Source organism: Lynx rufus, unplaced genomic scaffold (genome assembly GCF_022079265.1).
Source record: "Lynx rufus isolate CCGP_SWC_20201006 ecotype Redwood Valley unplaced genomic scaffold, mLynRuf1.p SCAF_27, whole genome shotgun sequence".
Classification (NCBI taxonomy): Eukaryota; Metazoa; Chordata; class Mammalia; order Carnivora; family Felidae; genus Lynx; species Lynx rufus.
This window is the reverse complement of record NW_025814842.1, coordinates 8,627,520-8,651,777: the sequence shown is the minus strand read 5'-3', so window position 1 is coordinate 8,651,777 and position 24,258 is coordinate 8,627,520. Positions and strand designations below refer to the sequence as shown.

The 24,258-nt window shown below is 50.0% G+C and overlaps 1 protein-coding gene across 12 annotated transcripts in view; it reads right to left on the bottom strand.

Annotated features, from left to right (window-relative positions):
* The window catches only part of CUX1 (cut like homeobox 1), a 368,307-nt gene that overhangs the window by 98,902 nt on the left and 245,147 nt on the right, over positions 1-24,258 (bottom strand). For all 12 annotated transcript variants that reach the window (XR_006964038.1, XM_047089156.1, XM_047089160.1 and 9 more), the window contains one exon: positions 8,904-8,952. Coding sequence is in view for 11 of the 12 variants with exons in the window: in XM_047089156.1 (XP_046945112.1) it covers positions 8,904-8,952 (49 nt within the window). In the remaining variant the exon portion in view is untranslated. The remainder of the gene's footprint in view (positions 1-8,903; positions 8,953-24,258) is intronic.

Sequence of the window (24,258 nt, the reverse complement as noted above, 5' to 3'; positions counted from 1 at the left end):
TGCATTTACAAATCTGCTGAGCCACAGAATGCTGATGTAAAAGTTCCCAATAACTTACTTCTTCATTGCCACTAGAAATGAAAAGTTTCTAAGGGTTAAAAATTCTAACATATGTAATTAAGCTACTAGAAATAATAAAGGAAACATCTCCATAGGTAAAGAAAGTAAGAGGTGTGTTTTTACTCAAAGAAGGTATGAGGAAAGGAAAGGCTTTTGTGTTGAGGGAAAAGAAAGAAATTTTGGCTTAAAGTGAAGCTGTTTATTTCACAATGGGAAAGAGGGAAAACGTAGGGCAAAATCTGAATGTAAAAGAGAATGTTGTAGATTTGTGGAAAATAAGTCTTTGGAAAGAGATTGTCATGGCTGGTCAAGCCAGCTATGATTAGAATAAATTTAATAAAGTTACATGGCTTTTAACATCAAAAGTAATACGGTGCAAAATTACAATTTGGTTTTCTCTCTTTTAAAAGGACAATGTTTGGGGTGCATGGGTGGCGGTAAGTCGCTTAAGTGTCTGACTCTTGATTTTGGCTCAGGTCATGATCTCATGATTTGTGAGATTGAGCCTCATGTTGGGCTCTGTGCTGACAGCGTGGAGCTTGCTTGGGATTCTCTCTCTCCCTCTCTCTCAAAAAAGATAAACTTAAAAATATTAAAAAAATAAAAAAAGGACAAAGTTTTCTTGAACTATTGGTTGCTCTTTTTTTTTAATTCTTATTGTTTTTAACGTTTTTATTTATTTTTGAGAGACAGCATGAGCAGGGGAGGGGCAGAGAGAGAGAGAGGGAGACACAGAATCGGAAGCAGGCTCCAGGCTCTGAGCTGTCAGTCCAGACCCCGATGCGGGGCTTGAACACGAACTGTGAGATCATGACCTGAGCTGCAGTTGGACGCTTTACCCACTGAGCCACCCAGGCGCCCCTGGTTGCTCTTGATAAGATATTGTAAAAGGCTCTTCCTTACCTTTTAAGTTATCTGCCCGGAAAACAAAGATTTTGTGTCTTGTCAAAAATAATTTCCTGGGTCTTTATTATTAGGTCTTTGATTCCTTAAGAAAGCTGAGTCTTCTCTATTAAAAGAGCTAAGGTTTTATTTATTTATGTGTTTATTTATGTATTTATGCATGTATGTATTTATTTATTTTTATTTTTAAACAACTATTTAACTTCCTGCATCTGCCTTCAAGGTCTTCAGTCGTCACTGTGGTTAAGTAGATGAGTAAATATTGTGTCACCGTGACCTATGATCCTACTTGACCAAGTGTTTTAAAATCTTTTGATTTTTTAAATAAACTTCTAAGAATCAAATGCTAAATGAACCCTTTAAAAAAAATGTTTTTTAATGTTTATTTATTTTTGAGAGAGAAACTGAGTGCAAGGGGGGAGGAGCAGAGAGAGAGGGAAACACAGAATCCAAAGCAGGCTCCATCCAGGCTCTGGGCTGTCAGCACAGAGCCCGATGCAGGACGCAAACTCACAAGCCACAAGATCGTGACCTGAGCCAAAGTCAGATGCTTAACCGACTGAACCACCCTGGGGCCCCTAAATGAACACTTTTTAACTTTCAATTAACTTTGAGATTTTTCAGAGAGGCCCTTGGACATCTCAACAGATTTGTTCTCTCACCTTACAAAAAGGGAGATGTTAAACTACCTTGGCTTATTTGGTATGTTAAATCACAAAGGAAGTGTTGTCAAAATATAATACTAAATCTTCTTTATTTGTATAGGTATGTAAGAGTTGCAGAAATTGCAGGACATTCCTAGAAATCTGTTTGTTCTGGTATTATGTCATGATTCCAGTTATTCTCTTAAAATGTCATACATCACGGAAATAACTACAATTCCTTATCAAGTGAACTCTCAGCCGATCTTTAACAATGGACACTTTTAAGTCTCTGTCATTTACAGAAAGTTACTGTCTTACTCAGATGCTTTTGCAAACGTTTTCCTACAAAAGTGTCTCGTCTTCACGGGGCTTCATGCAAAGAACTTTGACAAGTCCAGATTTCAGATAAGTTCAAGGTCATAAAACTGAACTGGGTAAGAATCTTCAGAACTAATGAGGAAAAAAAAGAAAAACCGAATTCAAGCAGAATGAGGATTAATAATAAGGAAATGGACCAGCTGAGGAGGATGACTGTAATTTTTATGACTTCCTGTTTGAAACACTGATGTTTCGTTTTTCCAGATAGAAGGAAACTTTTCTCGCACAGCAATTTGGTAAAGTAGACCTTTGTAAACAAAGATGAAACATTTACTTTTTCTCCTGAGCTGATCCCTCTGGAACTCAGAAACTTTAAAGTTTTCTTTTCATGGCAATATAATTAGTTATTTGCATAAGTTCAATGAGAACGTGTTATCCTTGTAACAGGACACAACTGGAAATATTGGCTGTATTACCAAGGCTTTGACTCACTTGTCGTATTTGAGAGAGACAGGCCTAGACTCAGATATGACCAGACAGCTTCAAGGAACTGAGGCTGACTGTATGGGCCCAATAAATAAAGCCCCTTAAAAAAAAAAAAAAAAAAGTCAACCTGGTACTTTGCTTACATGGTTCTAGCTTTGAAACCACGGAGAAGCTTACGTGGTCGGTCACTATTCTCGCTGCACTTAATCAGGCCGAACTGAATGTAAAATTACTTTTGCTGGGATTATCTGTAGCGCAAAAAGAATAGGGGTAATCGCAGAGAGAAAAATGATGCTTGCACCTTTGTAGGTATCAGATTCTAATCCTGTTAATTGTCTTTGAGGTTTTGTGATAGACCCGAAAATTGGACTGGATCCTGAATATTTCTGGTTTCCTCAAGTATCTGACCCTGACTCTTGAAACTAACGTTTCTAATTTTCTCCTACCCTTCTGATTTGGAATCATTAGGAACAAAGACTGCCCCTGAGGGAGATCTGGAAGCGACTAGGCCAGGTCCTCCTGTCTGGATGGCAGCCAGGGTCTAGGGACCTGAAGCTTCCCTACACATCTCACAGCTAAAGAAGGCGCCCCCTGGCAGCTGGTCTTGTAGGATCACTGGAGATCCTCTGCATCAAATGACTGGGGAGAGAAGCAGTGGACATCTGTGTAGACTGCTTCTGCCCAAGATGCTGGGTGGAGACCTCAGACTTTAACTGAATGTGAAACTCTTTCTTCTTCCTTTTCATTCCTGGATCTGGCATTCGTCTGGGGAGACAGCACCATCATCCCTATCTCCTAGGCCATTACTGGGTTGGGGGCGGGGGGTAAACCTTTGCCTTTCAGGCTGCTGGGTTTGTTATAAAAAAAAAACTCCTACCTGGCCATTAATGGCGTCACCTTAGTGGGAATGTTTTGTGCCCCGACAGGACTGATCTCTGTCTGGGGTGGTTACCATTCTCCCTGGGCCCGCGAAGGCCTGGCTGGCTGGCACATAACTGGGCAGAGCCTCTTAGGGTTATCGAACGTGCCCCTAACTGTCTACAGACCGAGACACCTCATTGGTCAGCCCCTGAATTTAGAGTTGGGAAGGACCCGTTGGGAGGTCTCTGTGAGTCAGGATCTGCTTCCTTCGGCTGGGGCCTACTACCCTGGTTAGCAGTAAATTCAAATGATGCTGTGACCAGGAACCTCTCCTTACTCATGAAAGTACCGGGCACTCTGCTGCTTAAGCAACAACTGCTCAGCAAAGATCCTTAGGCTCTCTGGCCAAGGTTGTTCTGATAAGAGAATAGGCCTTGATCACGTTCTGGCTGAACGAGGGGTCTGTGCTGGGGTCAACATCGCTTATGCACCTGGAGGAACACTTCAGGGAAAGCAGAAACTCACTTACATAAAACCACAGTGGAGCAAGCCGCCAGGCTTAGACAAGCAACTCTTTCAACAGGATCTCTCTTTGACTTCCTTGATTTTGAGTAGTTTGGGTCTTGGGGACCACAGCTCCAAAGTGCATTCCAGACACTGGGAATTCTCCTGCTTCTAATAATCACAGTAACTTCCCTGGTGCGCTGTCTTCCCTCAAAAGTTTTAAACGCATGTTCGAAACCATGAACCGCCAAGCAAATGATCTCGCAAAGACTGGAATGAATGTCAGGAAAGGAACGGAGAGAATGACCCACTAAGAAACTGTGAGCCTGAGGTCGTGACCCTGTGACCACCATAGGAATTCTGCAAAAACCACCATGACCTGGGAATGTCGCACAGATCAAAGCTGCGAGAACGACAGAGCGGTGGCTCAAAATGGCACTGACGCCTTAAATTTCGATCGCGTCTCTCAGGAGGAGGGTCTGATCGAAAGGGGGGAGTTTTGCTGGAGCACCTGCATGGCTCAGCTGGTTAAGCATCTGACTCCCCATTTCCGCTCAGGTCATGATCTCCCGGTTCGTGAGTTTGAGCCCTGCATCCGTCTCACCGCTGACAGTGCAGTCTGCTTGGGATTCTCTCTCTCTCTGCCCCTCCCCCCGCACTCTTTCAAAACAAGCAAACATTAAAAAAAAAAAAAAAAAAAAAAAAGGGAGGAACTGTTAAAAAAGAGACAACAGGCCCCAAATGGAGTCCCTTGTGCCAAGCCCCAAGTCAGCAAACCAAGACTGAAGATCTTAACCTAGCTGCAGTGTCAGCCTCTCCTGGGAATGTGACCTTTAACCCGTCAATATGGAATTTCCTGGTCAGCACTAGTGAGGTCATCTGCCCACGGACAGGCCCCTCCCGGCCCCTGCAGGAAGGTGACCTTGCCTGAAGCAATCCACTCTTTCCTTGTCCTTCCCTTTTCTGCCTAGAAAAGCCTTCCATTTGGCACAGCTCCTCAGAGCTCCTTTCTGCCTGCTAGATGGGGTGCCGCCCGATTCATGAATCCTCGGGTAGAAAGTCGGTAGGACTGAGTAAAAAGCCAGAAAGGTCTTTAAAATGTCCTCAGTGAATGCGTTTTTCCAGCAGTGTTCTCTCAGGTGTGTGAATTACTACCCTCATTCTATAGATGGGGAAACACACTGGGAGCCTGGGGGTTCGTTCAAGGCCGCACGGCTGGGAAACGGTGGGGGGGGGGGGGTGGATCTGGGACTCCAGCCCAGGTGTTCCCCGCTGAACACAGAAACCCTGGTGGAAGAAAGTGCCATGCCTTTCTTGTGGCTCTCTGCAATCTTCTCCACCCTTGACTCTTTGCCTCGGTGAAGATGAACCGGGCTTCCCAACTAGACTTCGAGGGGCGGCCCTCACGGCGGGGCAGTCTCCTCCAGAAGGACCAGGCGGGTTAGCGGGAAGAGGGCCACTCACGGAAAGGACGTCCTCGCCGCCCCCCCCGGGACTCTGTGCGGCTGGCCGCTTGCACCAGAGCCACTCGGAAGGGCTCCCAGGTGAAGGCGCAGCTGGCCAAGTGACAGAATGGCGGAGGCCCCAGACGGTTTGACACGGTCGCGAAGCACAGAGTTGTGGCTTCTTGTTCACCACGAGGTCTCGAAAGTTCTGGACCCTCACTGCCCCCTATTAAGGCGCAGCACTGATGCAAGTGCCTTGGAGTTTAACAAACAGGTGTAAGCGGGACCTGGGGCCGCCGGCCGCCGACAGCTCTTCGGCTTTTCCACGATAGAAACACGAGCGCTTCAGCGATAAAACAGCGTCAGGTCTCGGTAGAACATTTTGACTATAAACCTGGTGCAAAAATAATGTTATATGCCAATGAACTAGGAAATTGCTCCTCCTGGGGATCTCCCTTGATGGGAAAGGCGGCCGAACCAGATGTCTGGCTGCGCCTGCACGGGCGCGTGGCTCCGGCGGCCCCTCCTCCAGCCCCGCCGCCTCCTCTCCGCTGGGACCACCTCAGCTCAGGCCCGAGTCATCGCGGCCCGGATGTATCACGACAGCTGCTCACGGCTCCCCTGGCTTCCGTTCTCTCTGCTCCCATCCGTTCTCTGATGTTTCGCCAGGGTGATCCTTCTAGAACGTAATTCTGACGCCTCGCTCCCGGTGATTCTCCGCCGTTCTCCGACAGAGCCCCTCCCCCGAACCTGGATCTAGACCCCCTCCTGGGGGCCCACTCTCCCACCCAGCACCCCCTCGTCCTAGCCTTATGGAATGGCCTGGAACCCGCAGAGCTCGCCGCGCCCTTCGGTGCCACCTGTAACACCGTCTTCCTCGTGGCCACCTGGGGAATTTTTCTCCTTGTCAACCCGTCAAGTCGTCGAGCGCGATCCCTCCTTCTGTTCCTCTGTGTCTGCTCCCGCACCTCACACCCTCAGTGAGGGCTGGCCCGCATCTGCCTTCACAGCTCTGGTGGCAGGCAGCTCCGGGCACCTCTGGAGAGCCAGGACTGAGAGAGGGCTTCTCCACGTTGGAGTAGGTTCCCTCCGAGGGAGCCTCCGAGCTTGGCCTCCAAGCCTCCGAGCTTGGCCGTGGCCATGCGTTCCAGGCACACTTTTCCTCACAGTGTGGTTTCCAGGATATATGGGAATTCCCTGGGCATGGCCGGACTGCTGGAGACCGATGCAGAGACTCTACCTCCTTCATTCTAGAAACTCTATCTCTATTAATGCAGCCTCTTGGCAGCCACATCATCAGGCTACAGCTCACCCTTAGTTGTCGCTCGGAACTCCCCTATACTTCTCCCGTGCCCACCATGCTGGTATTTCCCTAGCGCGGGACTTTGTAATTCTCCCGTCAAATCAGTGCTACTTTGGCAACTGTGGAAGCTAACGTCGATCTATGGACCTACTTCTTACTTGGGCGTTTTAACCTCTAACCTTCAAAACACTCGTGCAGAGAACCACCAGTTCTCGTTCCCTCCCCTTCTTTCTCACGTTATTAAAAAAGGTTTAAACATTAAAAATTTTAATGGTGGTAAAATACAAATAAAATACACCATCTTAACCAATTTTTAAGCGTATGCTTCAGCAGTGTTAAGAACTTTCACGTTGTTGTGTGACCAGTCTCCACAAGCTTTTCATCTCGCATCTTAGTTTGCAGAGCTCATCTCGCTTTTTTCCTTTTCTTTTTTTAAAGAGATATAAGCAGTTAAGAGACTTGCCCGAGGCTACATGGCCAGCAAATACCAGACTCCCAGACCTGAACCAAGTGTCACTCTGGAGTTGCCCCGTTTCTCCACAGTCCTGCCTCGTGTCTCCCAGGACTGAGATCCCTCCAGGTGGCCCTCGGCACTTTCAAGTGCACCGACCCCGCCAAACTTCTTCAGTTCCTGGGGGCTGCCTCGGAGACGGTACGAGACAGCCAGGCTCGATACCCCCAGGACGAGGCTCTCTGTTTAACAAACTGGAGCCTACCCTAAAGTGCCATCGAAACGACAGGCACGCCCAAGATGGGCCCGGGAACAAATCTGAGATGTGCAAATGGCAACTGTCTCGCGGAGAAGGTCAACTCTCTCTAGCAACTACTCCCGAGTTAAGGTCGCTGCAAAGTTGAGCCGTGCTGTGTAAAAGCAAAGGGGCCAAAGCAAATTCGTTCAGCAAATAAAGGTAAACAAATGCTCAAGCGCCTTCGTGAGGTGAAGCAGAAACAGCGCCTCACAGCAAGGAGTTGTGGGGGCGGGTGCGTTGGGAGCTGGGACGGTCTGCAGGAAAGGCCAAGTGAACGCCTGGTCCCTCGTCCCTGGCTCTGGGTGTGGCGGTGAGGAGCACGGGCCCTACCCCTGGCTCTGTGCCTGAGCAGCCGTGACCTCAGTTTCCTTGTCTGTAAGATGGGAGTCGTAACAGCACTGACCCCGGCGGGCTACCGTGAGGGTTCAGCGACTCCGTTCAAGTGAAGTGCTCAGAACAGAGCCAGGCACAGAAGAAGTTACTACTAGGATCAGGAGAACTAACGCACGAAGATTCTAGCTCGGGTGACTCATTCCGTGCCTCTCTATTGCGTGCCTTCTATGGCCCAGGCCCAGGATCCTCAGCGGTGAGTCTGAGTGCGCAACGCCGAACCCGCACAGTTTCCTTCCAGAATAAAGGGCATCCACAAATCCCCGGATTGCTCCCATGCATGAACGGACTTCCGTATTCCAGTCAGATTCCGGGGTGTTTTTACTGGACAGGATGGACAAGGACACGCTTTCCTGAGCACGTGCCAAGCTGCGGGCCAGCAGTGCCAGCCGCCAGGAGGCCGCTGGCCTGTGGAACTGTCGCGAGGTGGAATGCGGGGACCGCAGATCTGGGGAGGGTTTTCATCCTATGGGGGGCTGCACCTGCCCAGGCCACCCGAGGCAAACCACTAAGCTCTCCTGTGCTCTCGGTGTGGCTACCCCGCTGTGAACTGCGTGGGGAGAGGCCGCAGCCTGTGGCTTCCTGGGGCTGAGATCCATCCCAGCTCTGGGCGCGTCTCCTCGCTCATAAAGGAAATAAACAGGAGAGCCCTTCTCTCCAAAGCAGCAGCATCATTTGTGAATGTGGAATGTTTTACTGCTCTGTGGAGTCCCCGGGGGGAAGTCAGGGGTTCTGCAGGGTGGCCCAAGTCTTTCCAGGCAGCTGAGGGTTTAGAGCCCCCCCCCCCCCCCCGTACTGTGTGGTGTTCCTTTCCCGACACGGTGCTGGGTACTTTCCCCAAAGCATCTGTGACGACTTAAATACCAGGCGGGAGGGGGCTGTGCATCCAAAGGCAGAGGTAGAGACCTCTTTACGGTGCGAGTCACTGCGACAAAGTCTGGGGCATGACGGCCGCCATGGGAGCCGAGACGGATGTTTGAGGGATTGGTTAAGAAAAAGGACCAGCAGCGGCCACCCTGAAGTGGATTCTCAGCACGGAGTCTGGGGCGCTGGGACCACACCAAACACTTTGCCCAGGAAAGCACTTCTCAGGGCATCAGAAGAAGCGTCGACATGGACAGTTGTTATGTAAAAAAATACAAGAGTAACTGGCCTGCTAACTCAGAGAGAAATGTCTTACAAGATGACAGAAATGGCTATGCTGTGGTGACTTTAAGTCCGAGGCCGTGAAGCATCCTACCTGGTTTGCTCTTTCAAGGTCCGTCATGATCATTTCAATTTCGTCGGCCCTGGAAAGGTGAGAGAGAGAGACCGCTGTTAGTTGGCAACGGGCGGGCTCAGGGTGACCACGGCTCCCAGCTGGGCACAATGACCCGCCGTCACACAGGCCAGAGTCCCTGGCGCTGGGGAAGCGAGGGGTTGTGTGGACCTGCCCATCGGGAGGAGGTGTGCTTGAGTTGTGGGGAAGGCCGCCCTGTTCGTGGGTGGGGGTGGGGCTCCCAATCTCGTCAGGGAGACAGAGCCAGGAAAAGATAGGTTAAGATGTGTCCTTCCAGGAGAAAAGGGAACCCTCGTTGGGGTTCAGGGCCCGCTCCGGCGGGGGACCCCTGACTCCACGCCCCATGTGGGCCGGAACCCTCTGTCGCCTACCGGCCCCAGTCTCCTGCTCCGTGCTCTCTATACCAGGTCCTGCCATGAGGCTGTGCCCACCACCTGCCCCGGCCCACCCACCAGCCCAGGGCCCCGCGTTCCGACGGCAAACGCCACTCGTGGGCCCGCAGTGAGCCCGTGCTGTCTCCCTGGCTTGCCCTCTGCTCCTGGGACCCTCATCTGCTTCTGCCCCCACCCCCAGCACTTCCCAACCCCTCCTAGCTGCTCCATCTCAGGGGAGTGGCAGGGCTTTGAGTTTACAGGTTAGAGGTGAGGTCCCCACGCACTGGGAGCGGGGTCTCCTTCACTCTCCTCCCTGGAGCTTCACAGGGCTTGGCCTCAGGCCTGGCTACTCCCTGGGGCAGCTCAGGGCACCCGTAACGGGCCCAGCTCCGAGAGGGTTCTTCTGTCCCTGAAGCCTGCCCGTCTGGCCCTAACCACCCACCCCTAATACGAGGAGTTAGCCAAACTGTCCTCGGGCCCTGGTTTTTGCTGTTTGCTGCATCTGGGCTCCCTCTGGCCCGGAGGCTTTTCCAGACTGCAGTGGAAGGAACACTGATTTGAGGCAACTGTATCAGCGCCTAGCCGCCTGAATGGGGTAACCGATGCCTTGTGATCGGGTTCAACGCTCTTTATAAACCTGTTTGAAATAGTATCCTGCTTTCAGATCGGTCTGGAAAAAAAAAAAAAAAAAGTCCTAAGCAACTCATAAAATGGCTTAGAGACACAAAGCTATTTTTAGGGTGGCTCTGTGAAGAAGACAGTGTCTCGGGGCCCCTGCAGCCAAGTGCTGGGTACGAGGGGGCGGGCCGGGGTGGCTTAAATTACGAAACATCTCAGCGCATCATCTCAACTGGAAACCGCCGAGACCTCAAGGAAAAATGGCAGGGCCATAGAAAAGAGAGTCTGCTGACTACAGAGGGTAAAGAAACCAATGTAAGTGTTGAGGGTCTTAAACATAACTGCCTGACAGTCAGTACTGACAGGTGCCATCCTGACCACCTGCCGATGATGTGCAAAGTTCACTGGGTTCAAGATGAAATAGCGAACTTTTCCCAAGGCAAATCCCAACTTTTTTAAAAACACTTTTTTTAATGTTTATTTTTGAGAGAGAGAGAGAGAGAGAGAGAGAGAGAGAGAGAGAGCGCGCGCATCAGAGAGAGCATGAGCAGGGGGAGGGGCAGAGAGAGAGAGGGAGACACAGAATCGGAAGCAGGCTCCAGGCTCTGAGCTGTCAGCACAGAGCCCGACGAGGAGCTTGAACTCACAAATCATGACCTGAGCCCAAGTTGGACGTTTAAGTGACTGAGCCACCCAGGCGCCCCAGGCAAATCCCAACTTTTAAACACAGGTTGGAACTTAAATCAGACGGTTATTCATCATGTACTTAGGAAATTCAGGTATGCACGGCAGATCTCCCCGGCTATGGGCATGGCTCATTCATTCCCTCGCTCCTTCTGCAACCATTTCCCGACAGCTGCCAGCATCTGGCCCTGGCCGGGGACTATAGGACGGGCACACGTGGACACGGCTCCTGCATACTTTGTGGGTGCTGCACAGGCATGGGAGAAGAACGGACACGCGTGGCCGCTGGGTACCCAGACCAGCTATGCTGGCGACCATGCCTCACTTCTCCCTTGGACAGATCAGGTTGGGGAATGGCCTGGGTGGAGGAAGCCCAGGTCCTGAGCCCGTGCCGCTGAGGGTTTTCCCCAAATTCTCCTGCTGGGTCTCCCACGCACCCACATCTCCTTCCGTGTCTCCACGTCCCGCAACCTTTGCTTTGCACCTGCCGTCTCTCTAGCCTTTCCTGCTGCCTTCCGGTCGGTTCTTTGGTCTGACCCAAGTGTGGCTGCACCCACCCTGGAACATTTCTCATTTGCTCCTTAGTTTGCTTATTCTGTTCTTCATACTCGGCGTTGCCAGTTCATGAGGTTTTCGATCACTCCTTGCTTTTGCTTCACACGGCGGATACACTGTTGGGTTGGGGGTTGGTCTTCCAGAGGGGTGTTTTCCTCTGGGGCTGTTTACCCCCGGAGGACCAGCTACTCTTTATCTGGCAGGGAAGGTGGAGGGAGGAGAGAGGGCGGGCTTTGCTGTGTGTCTCTCAAGGTGAATTGGAGCAGAAAGGTGCATGGTGGGGGTTCAACGCATTTTTGCCGTGTGTGTAGGGAGGGGATGACTCCAGGCCCCCAGAGCCCTCACTGGTAACTCCCTTCCACTGGGAGAAGTCTCTGGCCAGGGCTTCCACTTTAATTCTCAGAGGGAAGCCGTATGAAGAGGAGCGGTGGTCCCCCTGGGTGCAGTTCCCCAGTCCTGGGGGTCTGGAGACACGGGGTAGACATGTGGCTGCCTGGGGGGGGGGGTCACTGGGCCACTGTCGCCTGTGTTCAGCCATTCCTCAGGTGAGAAACCTGGCCGCTGCCAGTGGCCAAGGGGCCGGTTCAGGGTCGGATACACACTGGAGCTAGAGAACAGAGGGGTTCCCAGGGGCCTGGCTTTACCTACAGGCAGGGATGGGTAAGGCTGGCACCCGTGGGGGCTGGGAAGTGGCACCCAGATCCTGCCTGGTTTAGGGGACGTGGGTGGAACTTGACAACCTCCTCACAAACGCAGACTCTCTGGATTTCTTCTCAGAAAGCGAATAGTTTTGGATATTCGTTAGTATACCTAACATCCAGGAAATAGTGCATCATCTCCAAAAGATTTCAAGTCACTTCTAGAAAGATTAGTCACATTGAAACAGGAAGGTGCCTTCTTGGCAGGCTGCGGCAATCCCTGGAAATGAATTTCAACTTTTTCCATCTTCTGGTCAGTTTCACCTCGGTTACTAAGCAACCGCTAAATGGACCAAAATATTGAACCTGATAACAACTACCTCACTTACCTTTCATTCTGTGAGCAGCTCTCAGATTTCCAAAGCTTTCAAATGATAATCACAACACTGAATTCTGCTGGTAACAAGTAGGGAGGGGGGTGGTGGCTATTCAATACCAGGTATCCTGATGACAGTGGGGCCTGGCTGCTACAGGTTCCCATTCACAGAATGGACCCGAAACCACAGGAGGAGACAATGGAAGGAACCAGGGATGCCGGGGGTGAGGAAAGGTTCGGATTCTTGTTTTACAAGTCTGTAGGCTCCTGATTGGCTTTTCCAAGGGGCATACCTCTTAAGAGGTCAAAGAAGACACAACTAGTTGGCTACTGATGTGTGGTCAGGGCTTCTGAAGACAGAAAGGGTAGCCATCGGCATTTGTAGACAAGGACCAAGATGGCCGGCTCTCGGATGCGTGTGCTGGTGTCGTCTGAGGACACATCTGCTGCTGAGCCTACAAGTCTACTCCCCTCCCAATGGCTGCCCCCAGCCCCCAACAAAATTAATCCTACCGGACACAGTGCCCTCAGCAGGAAGTATTAGGAAAACGCCCAGGGGTTCATACCACAAGTAGAAATGTTATCTGAAAAGCACAGTAATGAGCAAAATGGCATGTGCTTTCACGGCACGAGTGTCAACGATATTCCAGAGGTTTCTTGTCCTTTTCATTCTGAAGGCTCACCGACCACGTCAGGGTCTGGAACCTGACATTAGCCTAAAATCATTTATTTTCTCCGAAGTCCATAATAGCCGCACGTACTGTCTGCCCAGCAAAACTATTTATTATAAAAATTTGGTTCTCTCACCTTTTTACGAGCTGACAAAACAGCTTTCACTGATCTACTAACCTGTACTGCGTTATGCTCTGCTCTGACTTCACAAAGCAGATAATTTGCGCTCGGCCTAGAATGTGCAGTTCGTCCAATCCATTCCCCACAGATCATTTCAGGGTCCTCTCTGGGCTAGCACACAACTTTTATGAGGAACTTGAAGGGATGCGGTGAGTGACGGAAGACAAACTATACCCACACTAGAAATTCCGTATTTACTTTCGTACTTAGCCTCCCCAAGCGCTAAGGGATGGCATCAGGGCAAGGTTGGCACAGATTTCAACAGCAAAGAATCACAACCACATTGGGAGCTGTTAAAACAAAGCGTATCTACAGGGCAGTTGGAAAAGCGTCCAGGGCAACCTTCAGATCAGTATGTCTTCTTGGACCCAAGTCAAGAGCCAGTAGTCTCAACACTAGACTGTAAAATTCTTGGACACCAGAAGAAGTATCTAAAGATTAATTCTCCCTGCTTTAAAAATTAAAAACACATTTTCATTTTTTGAGAGAGAGAGTACGAGTGCAGGCAGGAGAGAGGCAGAGAGAGAGAGGGAGAGACAGAGAATCTCCAGCAGGCTCCGTGTGGTCAGTGCAGAGCCCGACTCGGGGCTCGATCGCATGAAACGCGGGATCATGACCTGAGCCGAAATCAAGAGTTGGGTGCCCACCCGGCCGAGCCACCCAGGTGCCCCGCAAATGCAACTCTAAAAAGCTGTAGGATGTTTAATAAGGTGGCTCTCCCCCTCCACCCGGACGCTGCATGTGCTGGCCTCTGCTGTCAGGAAGGTGGTCAGTCACTGGTCACCCAGGCCAGGCTCTCTTAGCGCAGGAGGCAGAGATACAGGAGTGGGGCTCACCGGCCTGGGTTCAGAAATAACACGCAGGAAAGGGAAAAAGAGGTGGCTAGAGGGCCAGGTGCAGAAGAAGGCTTCCTGGCCGTGGTCTGGAATTCCCTAAATTGGGGGCAGAATTTCTCAGGAAAGGTCTCTCCCTGCCCCTGCGCGGGCACACAGCTGAGGACCTGTGCACGGCACAGGCACCTGATGCCGCCAAGAGGAAAGGCTGGTCTGCAGAGGATCGTGTGACAAGCCGGGGCAAGGCTGTGCCCAGAGAAGGCGGCACCGTGCCCTCCTCCGGGACGGGCACCACTCGCTCGGACTCAAGTGTGGGGGATCTCCACTCAATAACGCCTACTGAGCACGTTCTACGTGCCCCGTCGGAGAGGGACACGAATGTCCCCGTGCCGAGTGCACAGTGCCTAATGGCGTCTGCCTTAACTGCTAGTGCACAGGACACACCCTGCCCGTCCTACGAACTCAGAAATATGCACCCACTAGGACCCTGTCACTGCCTACTCAGCTGGGGAGGGGGATGCAGGGACATGAAGAGACCCCAATGATTTGGGGTGTAACTTGGTACAGTAATAGCCCGCCGAGGGACCGTGTCTCCTCTGCAGACAGGAGGAGGGACAGTCTCACGGGTGAGGGGCCATCTGGTCTACATCCCGGAGGATAAAGAGGTGTCTGCGGGCACAGAACGGTGGGGCAGAGGGCGGAACAGCCTTCCAGCCAGAGAAAAGGCTCATGACACGGTAGATGCCGGTTCAACTTCGTGAACGGCTTTCTGGTTGCTCTCTTGGGCTTTCGGGGTGTCCTGCCCCTCACGTGCATGTGACAGGACGGTCTCCTCCTGCCCTTTTATCTCTCTTCGTTCCCTCGGATGGTGGCGGTGGCCTGTGCTTCCGGAACCACGTGACATAGCGAGGCGGCGGTGGGGACCCCCGCCTGGTGTCTGGCTTTGAGGGTGATGCATCGAATGTTCCACCGTTAAGCGCGTTGCTCACTGTGGACCTTAAATATATGTGTTTTTATTTTGTTAATGAAATATCCAACTGTTCCTATTTTGTTAAGACTTTTTAATAAAAGACAGATATTGATTTCATTAAGTGCCTTTTAAGCATTTATGAAGTGAATTAAGTGGGTTTTCTCCTCTGACTTGCTAAAATGGTAAATTATACTGACAGTTATTTGCCCCTGTTTGTGGTGTATCACATGGTTATGTGTTCCTGATTTCTACGTGCTGATATTTTATTCAGTGTTTTTTTCATAAATACTTACGTAGGAGCTTTGCTTGCAGTTTCTTTTATCTTATCTTTGCCAAAGTGAAGTCATAACAGATTTGATGGTATTGCTGGTTTTTTTTTTTTAAAGATTTTGTTTTCAAGTAATTTCTACACCCAACCGTGGGGCTCGAACTCGTGACCCTGAGATCAAGGGTCACATGCTCTACCGACTGAGCCAGCCAGGTGCCCTGATGCCGCTGCTCTTAAAAAACCCAAACCAAATTCCCTTTGTACGGCCTGCATGCCGTCGTTGGGCACACGAGCCCTGGGGTGCCTGTACCCGCCGCCCACTACCCCCAGGTGGCAGTACCCCGGCCACCATCTCTCAGGGAGGGCCTGTCCAGCCCTTCCTCTCCCATGAGGTCCGTGGCCTCTTTTGCCCAGACTAGCCCTTCCCTCCACTGCATTCCCATGGCAGTTTGTGGTCAAATCTAGTCTGCTGGCCACCAGTCAGCCTTGGTTGGCACCATGGATTCCAGGAGCTTCTTTTTGGCTTGTTCCCTCCCAATGAGGTCCAAATGAGGCCCAATGAGGTCTGTCTTTTGGGCCAGAGGCCCCTCATCCCCTCAGGGGCCCTGACCCTGCAGGGAACAGAGCCGATTGCAGACCTGCCTCCCATAAACACCTGGGCTCCTTTTCCCCATTTCCCACGTTTCAAACAATCAAGTCTTCCAACCCAAGAGACTTGCTGGGGTTCATCCTTCTTGCAGAGAAACCTGCCAGCAACACGCATCCCATGTAAATTTCCTTCTGTAGCTCATTTAACTAACATTTCATGGCTTCTTCAGTCCTGTTCCTTGGGACTATGCTTGTCCCTACAGCTGTCCCCTTTGCTGAGGTCCTGATGGATGGCTGCAGTCACCACCCAGGTCTCAGCTCTAGTGGCTGTCCTCCGAAAGGCCTCCCAGCAGCCCCACTCCCCACTGTCCCTTCGCCTTATTTTTATCGCACTCATTCTGGCCTCAAAGTATCTTATTCATATATTGATCACTTATTTATTCACCGCTATAATCTCAGCGAACACAGCAGGTGCACACTAAAACATCGGTTGACTCAACATGCAAATTAACGATGACATCTGTGTGTTACGTGAAGTCCTCTTGGCACTTGACAGGCAGCAGCCAGTAGGCTGGTATTTTAAAGAACAGACGGTTGGGGCGCCCGGGTGGCTCAGTCGGTTGAGTGTCTGACTCTAGATTGCTGCTCGGGTCATGACCCCAGGGTCGTGAGTTCCAGCTCCACGTTGGGTTCCGAGCTGAGTGTGGGGCCTGCTTAGGATTCTCTCTCTGTTTCCCTCTGCCCCTCTCCCTGACTCGAGCTCTCTCTCTCTCAAAGCAAAACAAAAAAGAGCAGAGGGTGTAGGGGTATTTTATCAAACTGTAAATATGACTTACTATTTTTTTTTAACGTTTACTTATTTTTTGAGAGACAGAGCGTGAGTGGAGGAGGGGCAGAGAGAGAGGGACACACAGAATCGGAAGCAGGCTCCAGGCTCTGAGCTGTCAGCACAGAGCCCGATGTGGGGCTTGAACTCATGAACTATGAGATCATGACCTGAGCCGAAGTCAGACACTTAACCGACTGAGCCGCCCAGGCGCCCCATGTAAATATGACTCTTAAGGAAAGAGTCTGTAAGTTGCTTTTGCAGACTTAAGTTCTTGGCACTTTGCGTAGCCTTTGAAAAAAGGGACAACAATCTCCTTGGAGAAAAAAAATATGCAAAGACCCAGAGTTAGGCTTCCTTTTTCTACTAGCCCGGGAGTTCCCCAAGGCAGGGCCAGTCGTCCTGGCTCCCAGCGTATCTGTGTGCCTGGCACAGAGCTGGGCATAAATCGGGACTCAGCAGACACTGACTGGGAGGGCAAGTGGAGAGGAGGAGAGTGTTCTCTGGGGAGAGGTTTTCTGGACAACCCTCTTGTGTGTGACCAGACCGATCTTTCATGTTCCACTGGCGTTAAGCTATCTCTGCTCTGGCAGAATCGGAGGGCAGGGGAGAAGCCACTTGGCTCCCTTCCAAGCCTCTGATCAAACGTGTCACTCCAGAGCGGACCCATCCCTCCCCAGTCAAATCAAGGGCCTGAGCAGAGAGATGGCCGCAGCGCTTAACCTCCAGGTCAAACCTTCCGGAAACAGTGGTTTTTAGTCTTATTGGAAATGAAATCGTGTCGAGGCAGTGAAACGGCCAGACCATCACCTCTGCCTACACGGAAATTAACCACAATTGGTTTGTTTTTTTCCTGACCATTCTATTTAAATTTAAACGATACAACAAGTAACAAAATCAATTTCAGTTAGACTCCTCCTGTCGATCCCAAACGGGAGGAAAATTTCCCTTCTTGCCCCATTCTTTGGCGGACTCGGTTTCATGAAATGATTTAAATAAAACCCTCCTTTAGGTTAACCTGGTTCTAGCTGACCCACGAAGTGGTCTGCACAAGGTTTGCCAAACCGACAAGGACAGCTCTGGCAGGCCGGTCACTCGCCAGTGTGTATGACCCTCGGTGTGATCAGAAACAGCCTGTGACTGTCACTCAGGCTTCAGTCATCTCTGGGCAGGGACGTGGGACAGCTGTAGCCGAGAATTAGGTTATGCGATTGCACAATTCATTCTGCTTTTGCTACCGAGACCATCCAAAGCCTCTTGGGATAAGTGTCGGGATTAAACTTTGGATGCCTCTTGTCATTTCTCTCGAGTTGAAACACTGTTGCCCTCAGAGCAGCCGGAAGCAGGGTGGATAGGAACATCCTCTTCTCTCCTCAAATCAAGGGCCCGGGGGTCCCAAGTGGGATGGAGGTACTGGAGGTAAAATGGGGGAAACTGTGGTCTGGAGAAGCCCAGGAGTGTGGCCGGGAGAGCAAACAGGCTCGAATTCTTCCCCGCTGCCGTTTTAGCTGTTTGACCTTGGGCAGACTTTTGAGCTTGACAGCCATCTGCTCAGCAGGAATAATACGGCCTTTCTCAAAGAAGCTGGAATGAGGATAAAGTAAGAGCTCTGTTGGAGCGGAAAAGGGCTCGGAAACCACCAAGACCACGCACATACCCAGGCTCATTGTCGTGCGTGAAAAACAGGATCTTTCCCGCTCAGCCGATTTTCAGTACCTGAGAACATTACAAGGTACTCAAGCCGACCCATGAAGCGGCTTTTGCCAACAATTTCCAGTCTGAATCTGACCAAGCCTCCAGGTTCAACTACACACTGAGAGGAATTACAGAGGACAGAAGAACACGCTCGGCTATACCCGGGGATGCTGCTGGCAAAATCCGGACCGTGGGAAAACTCTTCAGGACAAATGAGCCAGTTTTTTTTCCGCAGGTAGATTGCAGGGAAGAGGAAAAGGGATGAAGGGGGATCTGGAAAATGAACGAGGCTTAAAGGTGTACCAACCAATTCCAACATCTGGATTTTACTTGAATCCTGGGTCCAACAAATTAAAAAAAATCAAACCATCTAGGATTGGGCGCAACTGGAGATTTAAGTATTGATGACATTAAGAAATTAGCTTTTGATCCAGTGATAGTATTGTGGTTACATTAAAGAAGAGTCTAGGGGCGTCTTGCTGGCTCAGTGGGCGGAGTGTGCAACTCTTGGTCGTGAGTTCGAGCCCCGTGTTGGGAGAAGAGGTTACTTAAAAAATATATAAAATCTTAAAAAAACCACACACACACACACACACACACACACACACACACACACACAAAAGGAGTCTTTATGTGACGTATATATGCTACAACAGTTAGAAGTGAAGGGAAAGGATTCTGGAAGAGCCTCAAGATAAAACTGGGGTGGAAGGAGGCAGTCGAGACAGGCGGCCATGAACGGGGTGGCCACAACTACACGACAGGAACCTCGGGGTCCTGTCCTCTACTGTGTGTGGGAAATTTAACATAAAAAGGAATGCCCCCCTCCCCAATAAAAAGTATAAGTAAAGAAAGCAACTCACAGCAGGGGAGGGGGGGGGCGGGCCTCTGTGCTGGAAGTCTGGCTCTGCCCAGACTCGGCGCTTTGCAGACTTTGGGGAAGTCAGTTAACCTCCCAGAATCTCAACGGACTCCCTCAGCAAAGGGGAGGAACGAACTCCGTAAGAGAAACATGATTGAAACGTCACATATGAGTATTTGTCTTTGATACAGAAAAAAGACTGCTGAGAACAGAGAACGGGAGGACAACGAATTCTGGGGGGGGACGCCCCCGTCCCACGCACCCCTCACAGCTCACTGAGCGCCCCTGCCCCCCAGGAGCGGCACCATCAGTACGAGGGCCCTTTGGCAGAGACCATCCCGGCAGCACTGAGGACCCAGGTTGCTGCCTGTTTGCTTTCAGACTTTTAAAAAAATGTTTGGGGAGGGCCCGCTGTTACGTCACTTTTCACATACACATTTTAAACGTCTTCTGCACTATTCAGCGTGGAATCTGCCAGCGCAACTTTCCAGCAGCTGGAGCACCGCTTCCCCCATTTGAGCCTGGCTCTTCTAGAACCGCCCTGCAGATTTTGTTTCTCTTTCCCTGTTTACTTGACCTGCAGGTGCCCTGCCTACCGCCGACAGGTGCTGGCCAAGCGAGGGACCGCTCCAGAGAATCATCGGATTCCTGCCACCGCCCCTGCTTCCCCCGTCTCCGCGTACAGGGCATGCGCGGCCAGCGGGAACCACAGGCCTACAGGAGAAAACTGCTCGTACTTCCCAGGTGGGGAAACTGAGGCCCAGGGTGGAGGAGTGACAGAGGAGCTGGCCGGTGAGCGGCCGGCCTAGGGCAAGAGCCCTGCTTTCATTCCTCAGTGTAACGGATCCTAGTGACCCCTCCTCTCCCCTAAGTACTACTTGGTAGGAAACGCTAAGAGAAGGCTTGGTGGCAGAGAAGCTAAAACTAAGAATAAAAAGGATCTCCAGTTGCACCCCGGTTCTTACTCTCGGCTCCCTCCCCCTCCTCACCTCGAAGCCCAAGGCCGAGGCAACTTCCCCAGGCCCATCTCAGGCCCGGGCCTCCTTGCAAACCTTCTTGGCCCCCTGGTCTTTCCCCAGCAAATCCAACACTCAGCTCCACTGGAGGCTGCGGAGGCCCCTCCGGTGTTTGTCCCCAACCCCCTCCCCCTCGAGTGGCCCGCACTCCAGCCAGCTGGTGGTTGCCTCCGCCCTGCGCCCTGCGGGGCTGGGAAGTGAAACTCGAGGCCGCAGCACACTCAGGAAAGACTGCATCCTTCCTCTTCCTCTCGCTGGCACCAAAAGTCTGCATTTCGGCAGCGTAAGTGCCTTTTTTAGGGCAACTTGAAAATGAATAATTCAGCGGTTCCTATTCTCCTTGTGAAGTGTTAGACAAACAATTCAGACGGGGCCAGACTTGCTGGCCCCATGAAGACCGTCCCTTCCCTTCATTCTGACATCATCGGACTTGGCCATGAATCTTTAAGAACACCCTCCATCCTGTCTAATCACTAAAATACCACAAAGGAAGTTCACAATACTTAGACGCGGGGGAAAAAAATAGAAAGGTTAATTGCAACATAAAGTTTTCCCTCGTAGCCAAGCAAACAGTACATCAGTCACAGTAATACGGAACTCTTTAAAAACCCTATGTATGGAATGTCTTAGTCACGTCGGGTTACTGAATAGTCGAGCCTTTTTATTCAAATCCGAGCCTTAAAAGTATCTTCCCCATAGAGCTTTACCCTTGAACTCCCAGGGTCCACCCTCAGAGCCTCAGTGATTCTGTGGGTTGTGTTAAAGCCACTTGCAATCCTTTTTGGAGGTAGGTATGATGATAATTTTGCGTTAGACAAACAACCTTCCCGGTCTTATTACAGAATTGATTTTGGAAGGGATGCTTATTAGCCAAGCCAAACCCTCTTTCACATGCTCACGGTTGGAAAACCTCAGCTGATGTTATCTCGAGGCCCTGCCATCAGGAAGACATGTGCAGCAAAAAGCTGCCTTTCGGCCCAGCTATGCTTGTGATCGCTGATGTACAATGCCATTGTAATTCCGGACAGGAAATTGGATTTGGTCGCTTTTCAAATGACAGGGTAGGGGGCTCCCCAGGTTCAACCCTTCTGAGAAGGACCCTGAGTACCCAGATGATAAATCCCTGAGTTTAGTGAAAGTGAAAACAATGTTAATGGTAAGAGCCTATCTGTCTATGTCTGTCACCCATTGGCATCTGCCTGGCATGCTTCAAGTCTGTGAAAAGTACTTACCACGAGCTAGAGAACAAAGGATTCTTATTGGGGCACCTGGCTGGCTCGGTCTGAGAAGCACGCAACTTGTTTTTTTTAATTTTTTTAACGTTTATTTATTTTTGAGAGAGAGGGGCAGAAAGAGAGAGAGAAAGAGAGATACACAGAATCGGAAGCGGATCTAGACTGAGCTCTCAGCACAGAGCCCGACGTGGGGCTCAAACCCACAAACTGTGAGATCATGACCTGAGCTGAAGTCGGACGCTTACCCAACTGAGCCACCCAGGTGCCTCTTGGGGCTGTGAGTTTGAGTCCCATGTCGGATGTAGAGATTCCTTAATCAATGAAGACTCAAAAGGGGCACCTGGGAGGCCCAGGCGGTTAAGTGCCCAACTCTTGATCTCAGGTCATGATCGCACGGTTTGTGGGTTCGAGCTCTGCATCTCACTGGTTGTGGGTTCAAGCCCCGTGCTGACAGTGGGAAGCCTGTTTGGGATCCTCTCTGCCCTCTCCTGCTCGTGCGCGCACACGGTCTTTCTCTCTCAAAATAAATGAACTTAAAAAAAAAAAAGGATTTTTATTTCCAGTCAATAATCCTGCTACATAGCACTGCTTTGTGAAGATAGCAGGTAATCTCTGGAAAATCCAAATAACTTGGAAGAATTCACAGCTGGAGTCTGTAGGCTCAAGAGTACCGCATCAAAGAGTGAGCCTCGTTGCAGGGGGAGCGGCAAAGGTTAATGCAGTGTGCTGTCACTTGCTGCTATGTGTGATGTGTCACGTAATTACGCACAGTCTGGTAAGAGAATCAAAACCAAATGGATGCTGGGGCACCTGGGTGGCTCAGTCAGGCAAGTGTCCGACTTTGGCTCAGGTCACGATCTCAACAGTTCGTGAGTTTGAGCCCCGCGTCGGGCCCTGGGCTGACAGCTCAGAGCCTGGAGCCTGCTTCGGATTCTGTGTCTCCCTCTCTCTCTGCCCCTCCCCCACTCACGCTCTGTCTGTCTCTCTCTCTCAAGCATAAATAAACATTAAAAACAAAATGGATGCTCTTTTTTAAAAGGTTTCAGAAGGGCTCTACGGTTCTGCATCTGACGTAAGATTCCAGTAAGAAAAGGAGACACAGAGTGGGGCTGGGCTGGAGGACTGGGGACACTCCAGGAGTCAATTAAGCTTCCTGGCCCTATTCCTTAAATAGATCAGAGAGTATATGACAGATACTAAGGATTGGAGAAAAGTCCAGCATCCACAATAAAGGAAAATGTTAAAAGAAGGGTCACATCAGCAAATGGAACCAGGCCAAGTTCACCTATAAACGTAAAATACGTATTTGAAGAAAACGCCAAATCTAACAAAATGCAGTAGAAACCCACTTGGAGGCAGAAGGTGAACCTTGATGAGATGCCTTTAAAAGGCCCAGGTATGGTTTTGAACCACAGCAGCCAATGTGCTATGCAGAAAATAACTTTCCAGACAAGTAAGTCACACTAAAAGGCACAGTAAATAATAAAACACAACAAGCTTGCACTTGTCTTAAGTCCGGAGGCAGGAAAATCTATAAAATATGTAATATAAAAATGGAAAGAGACACAGTACACAGAACATAATCCTACTGGAGTTTGTCCTACGCCACTCGGAGCCTATGGCACAGTTCGGGGGTTCCTATCACGTGGAGTCTGAGAACCAGGTCACGGTTGAGTTGAAATGGGGAAGTCATGAGATTGTCTAGCGTGATCAGGACAGATCCTCGGAACCAAGAGGCTCCAGGAGGATCAGATGAACCGGTTCTCACAAAAGGGTGCAAATTCCCCATCTGTGGGTAACACAGTCACCTGCTCAGCAAATCTAAGGGATTCACTTGAGTAAATGAGCAGAGATAACCCAGGAATTCAGCAGAACCCCGTGGTTTTTGGTAAAGACACGCACACACGAAAGATGAAACTCCCACGTACCAGTAAGAAGCATCCAGAAAACGAAACCTCTATCTCATCTACAGCAGGGATACAGGTATTAAACACGTGGGAATTAAAATAACATGGTATAAATTCCACCTGTAGAAAATCGAATCACAAAACGCTAATGGCAAAGTTAATGACAACGCTTCTTAACTTGCAGTTGCATTAAAGGTAAATAAACATAAATTCAGCTCCCAAGCTGATTTAGAAAACTTGGTGAAATGACAAGATGTGTACAGAAAAATCAGGCGATCGAAATACCAAAGGTTTTTTTAAACCAAAAACCAAAAACTAACCAAAACAGAAAGAAAAGAACAAAAAAATTCCACCAACAGCAAACTGGGTGTACAGGATATCAAAATAGAAAACAGAGAGACATTAGCAAACAGCATGGTGCTTACTAGAATGAAAAGTTAGATCAACAGAACGCCATTCCAGACGGGAGTCCAGATACGTATGCAATTTACCCCTGATTTGCCCAGAGTTAAATACTGGGTGAAGGGATCGTCCACACTATTGAATAAACTGGATATTCACATGAAGAACAATAAACAGACACGCATCTCACCCTCATATTGTAGAACAAATTCCAAAGAGGTGGAAGATATAATAAGTCATAAAATGATACTCAGAAAATGGTCTAGAAAGGAAAGCCCATTTTCTATTATTGAAACCACATTGAAAACAATTAACGATAAGCTTGATGGGACCCATCTCATATAAACTAGATATAATACCTCTGGACACTGGAATCACTACAACTGAAATAAAAGAACATCAATTACTAGGTAAAAGTCTCTACAAATGTGAGTAATTAAAATCCAGAATACCTGTAGAATCACCCCCCTGTTCCCACTCTAGTCATGTTCTTGGGATAGAACGAAACGGAGTCAACGAGGAGACGGGAATGTGCTGACTTCCGTGCTACCACATAGAAAGCTCAACACGTACGAGGTCCCACCTAGCGGGCAGGGAGGAGGTGGGAATCACTGTAG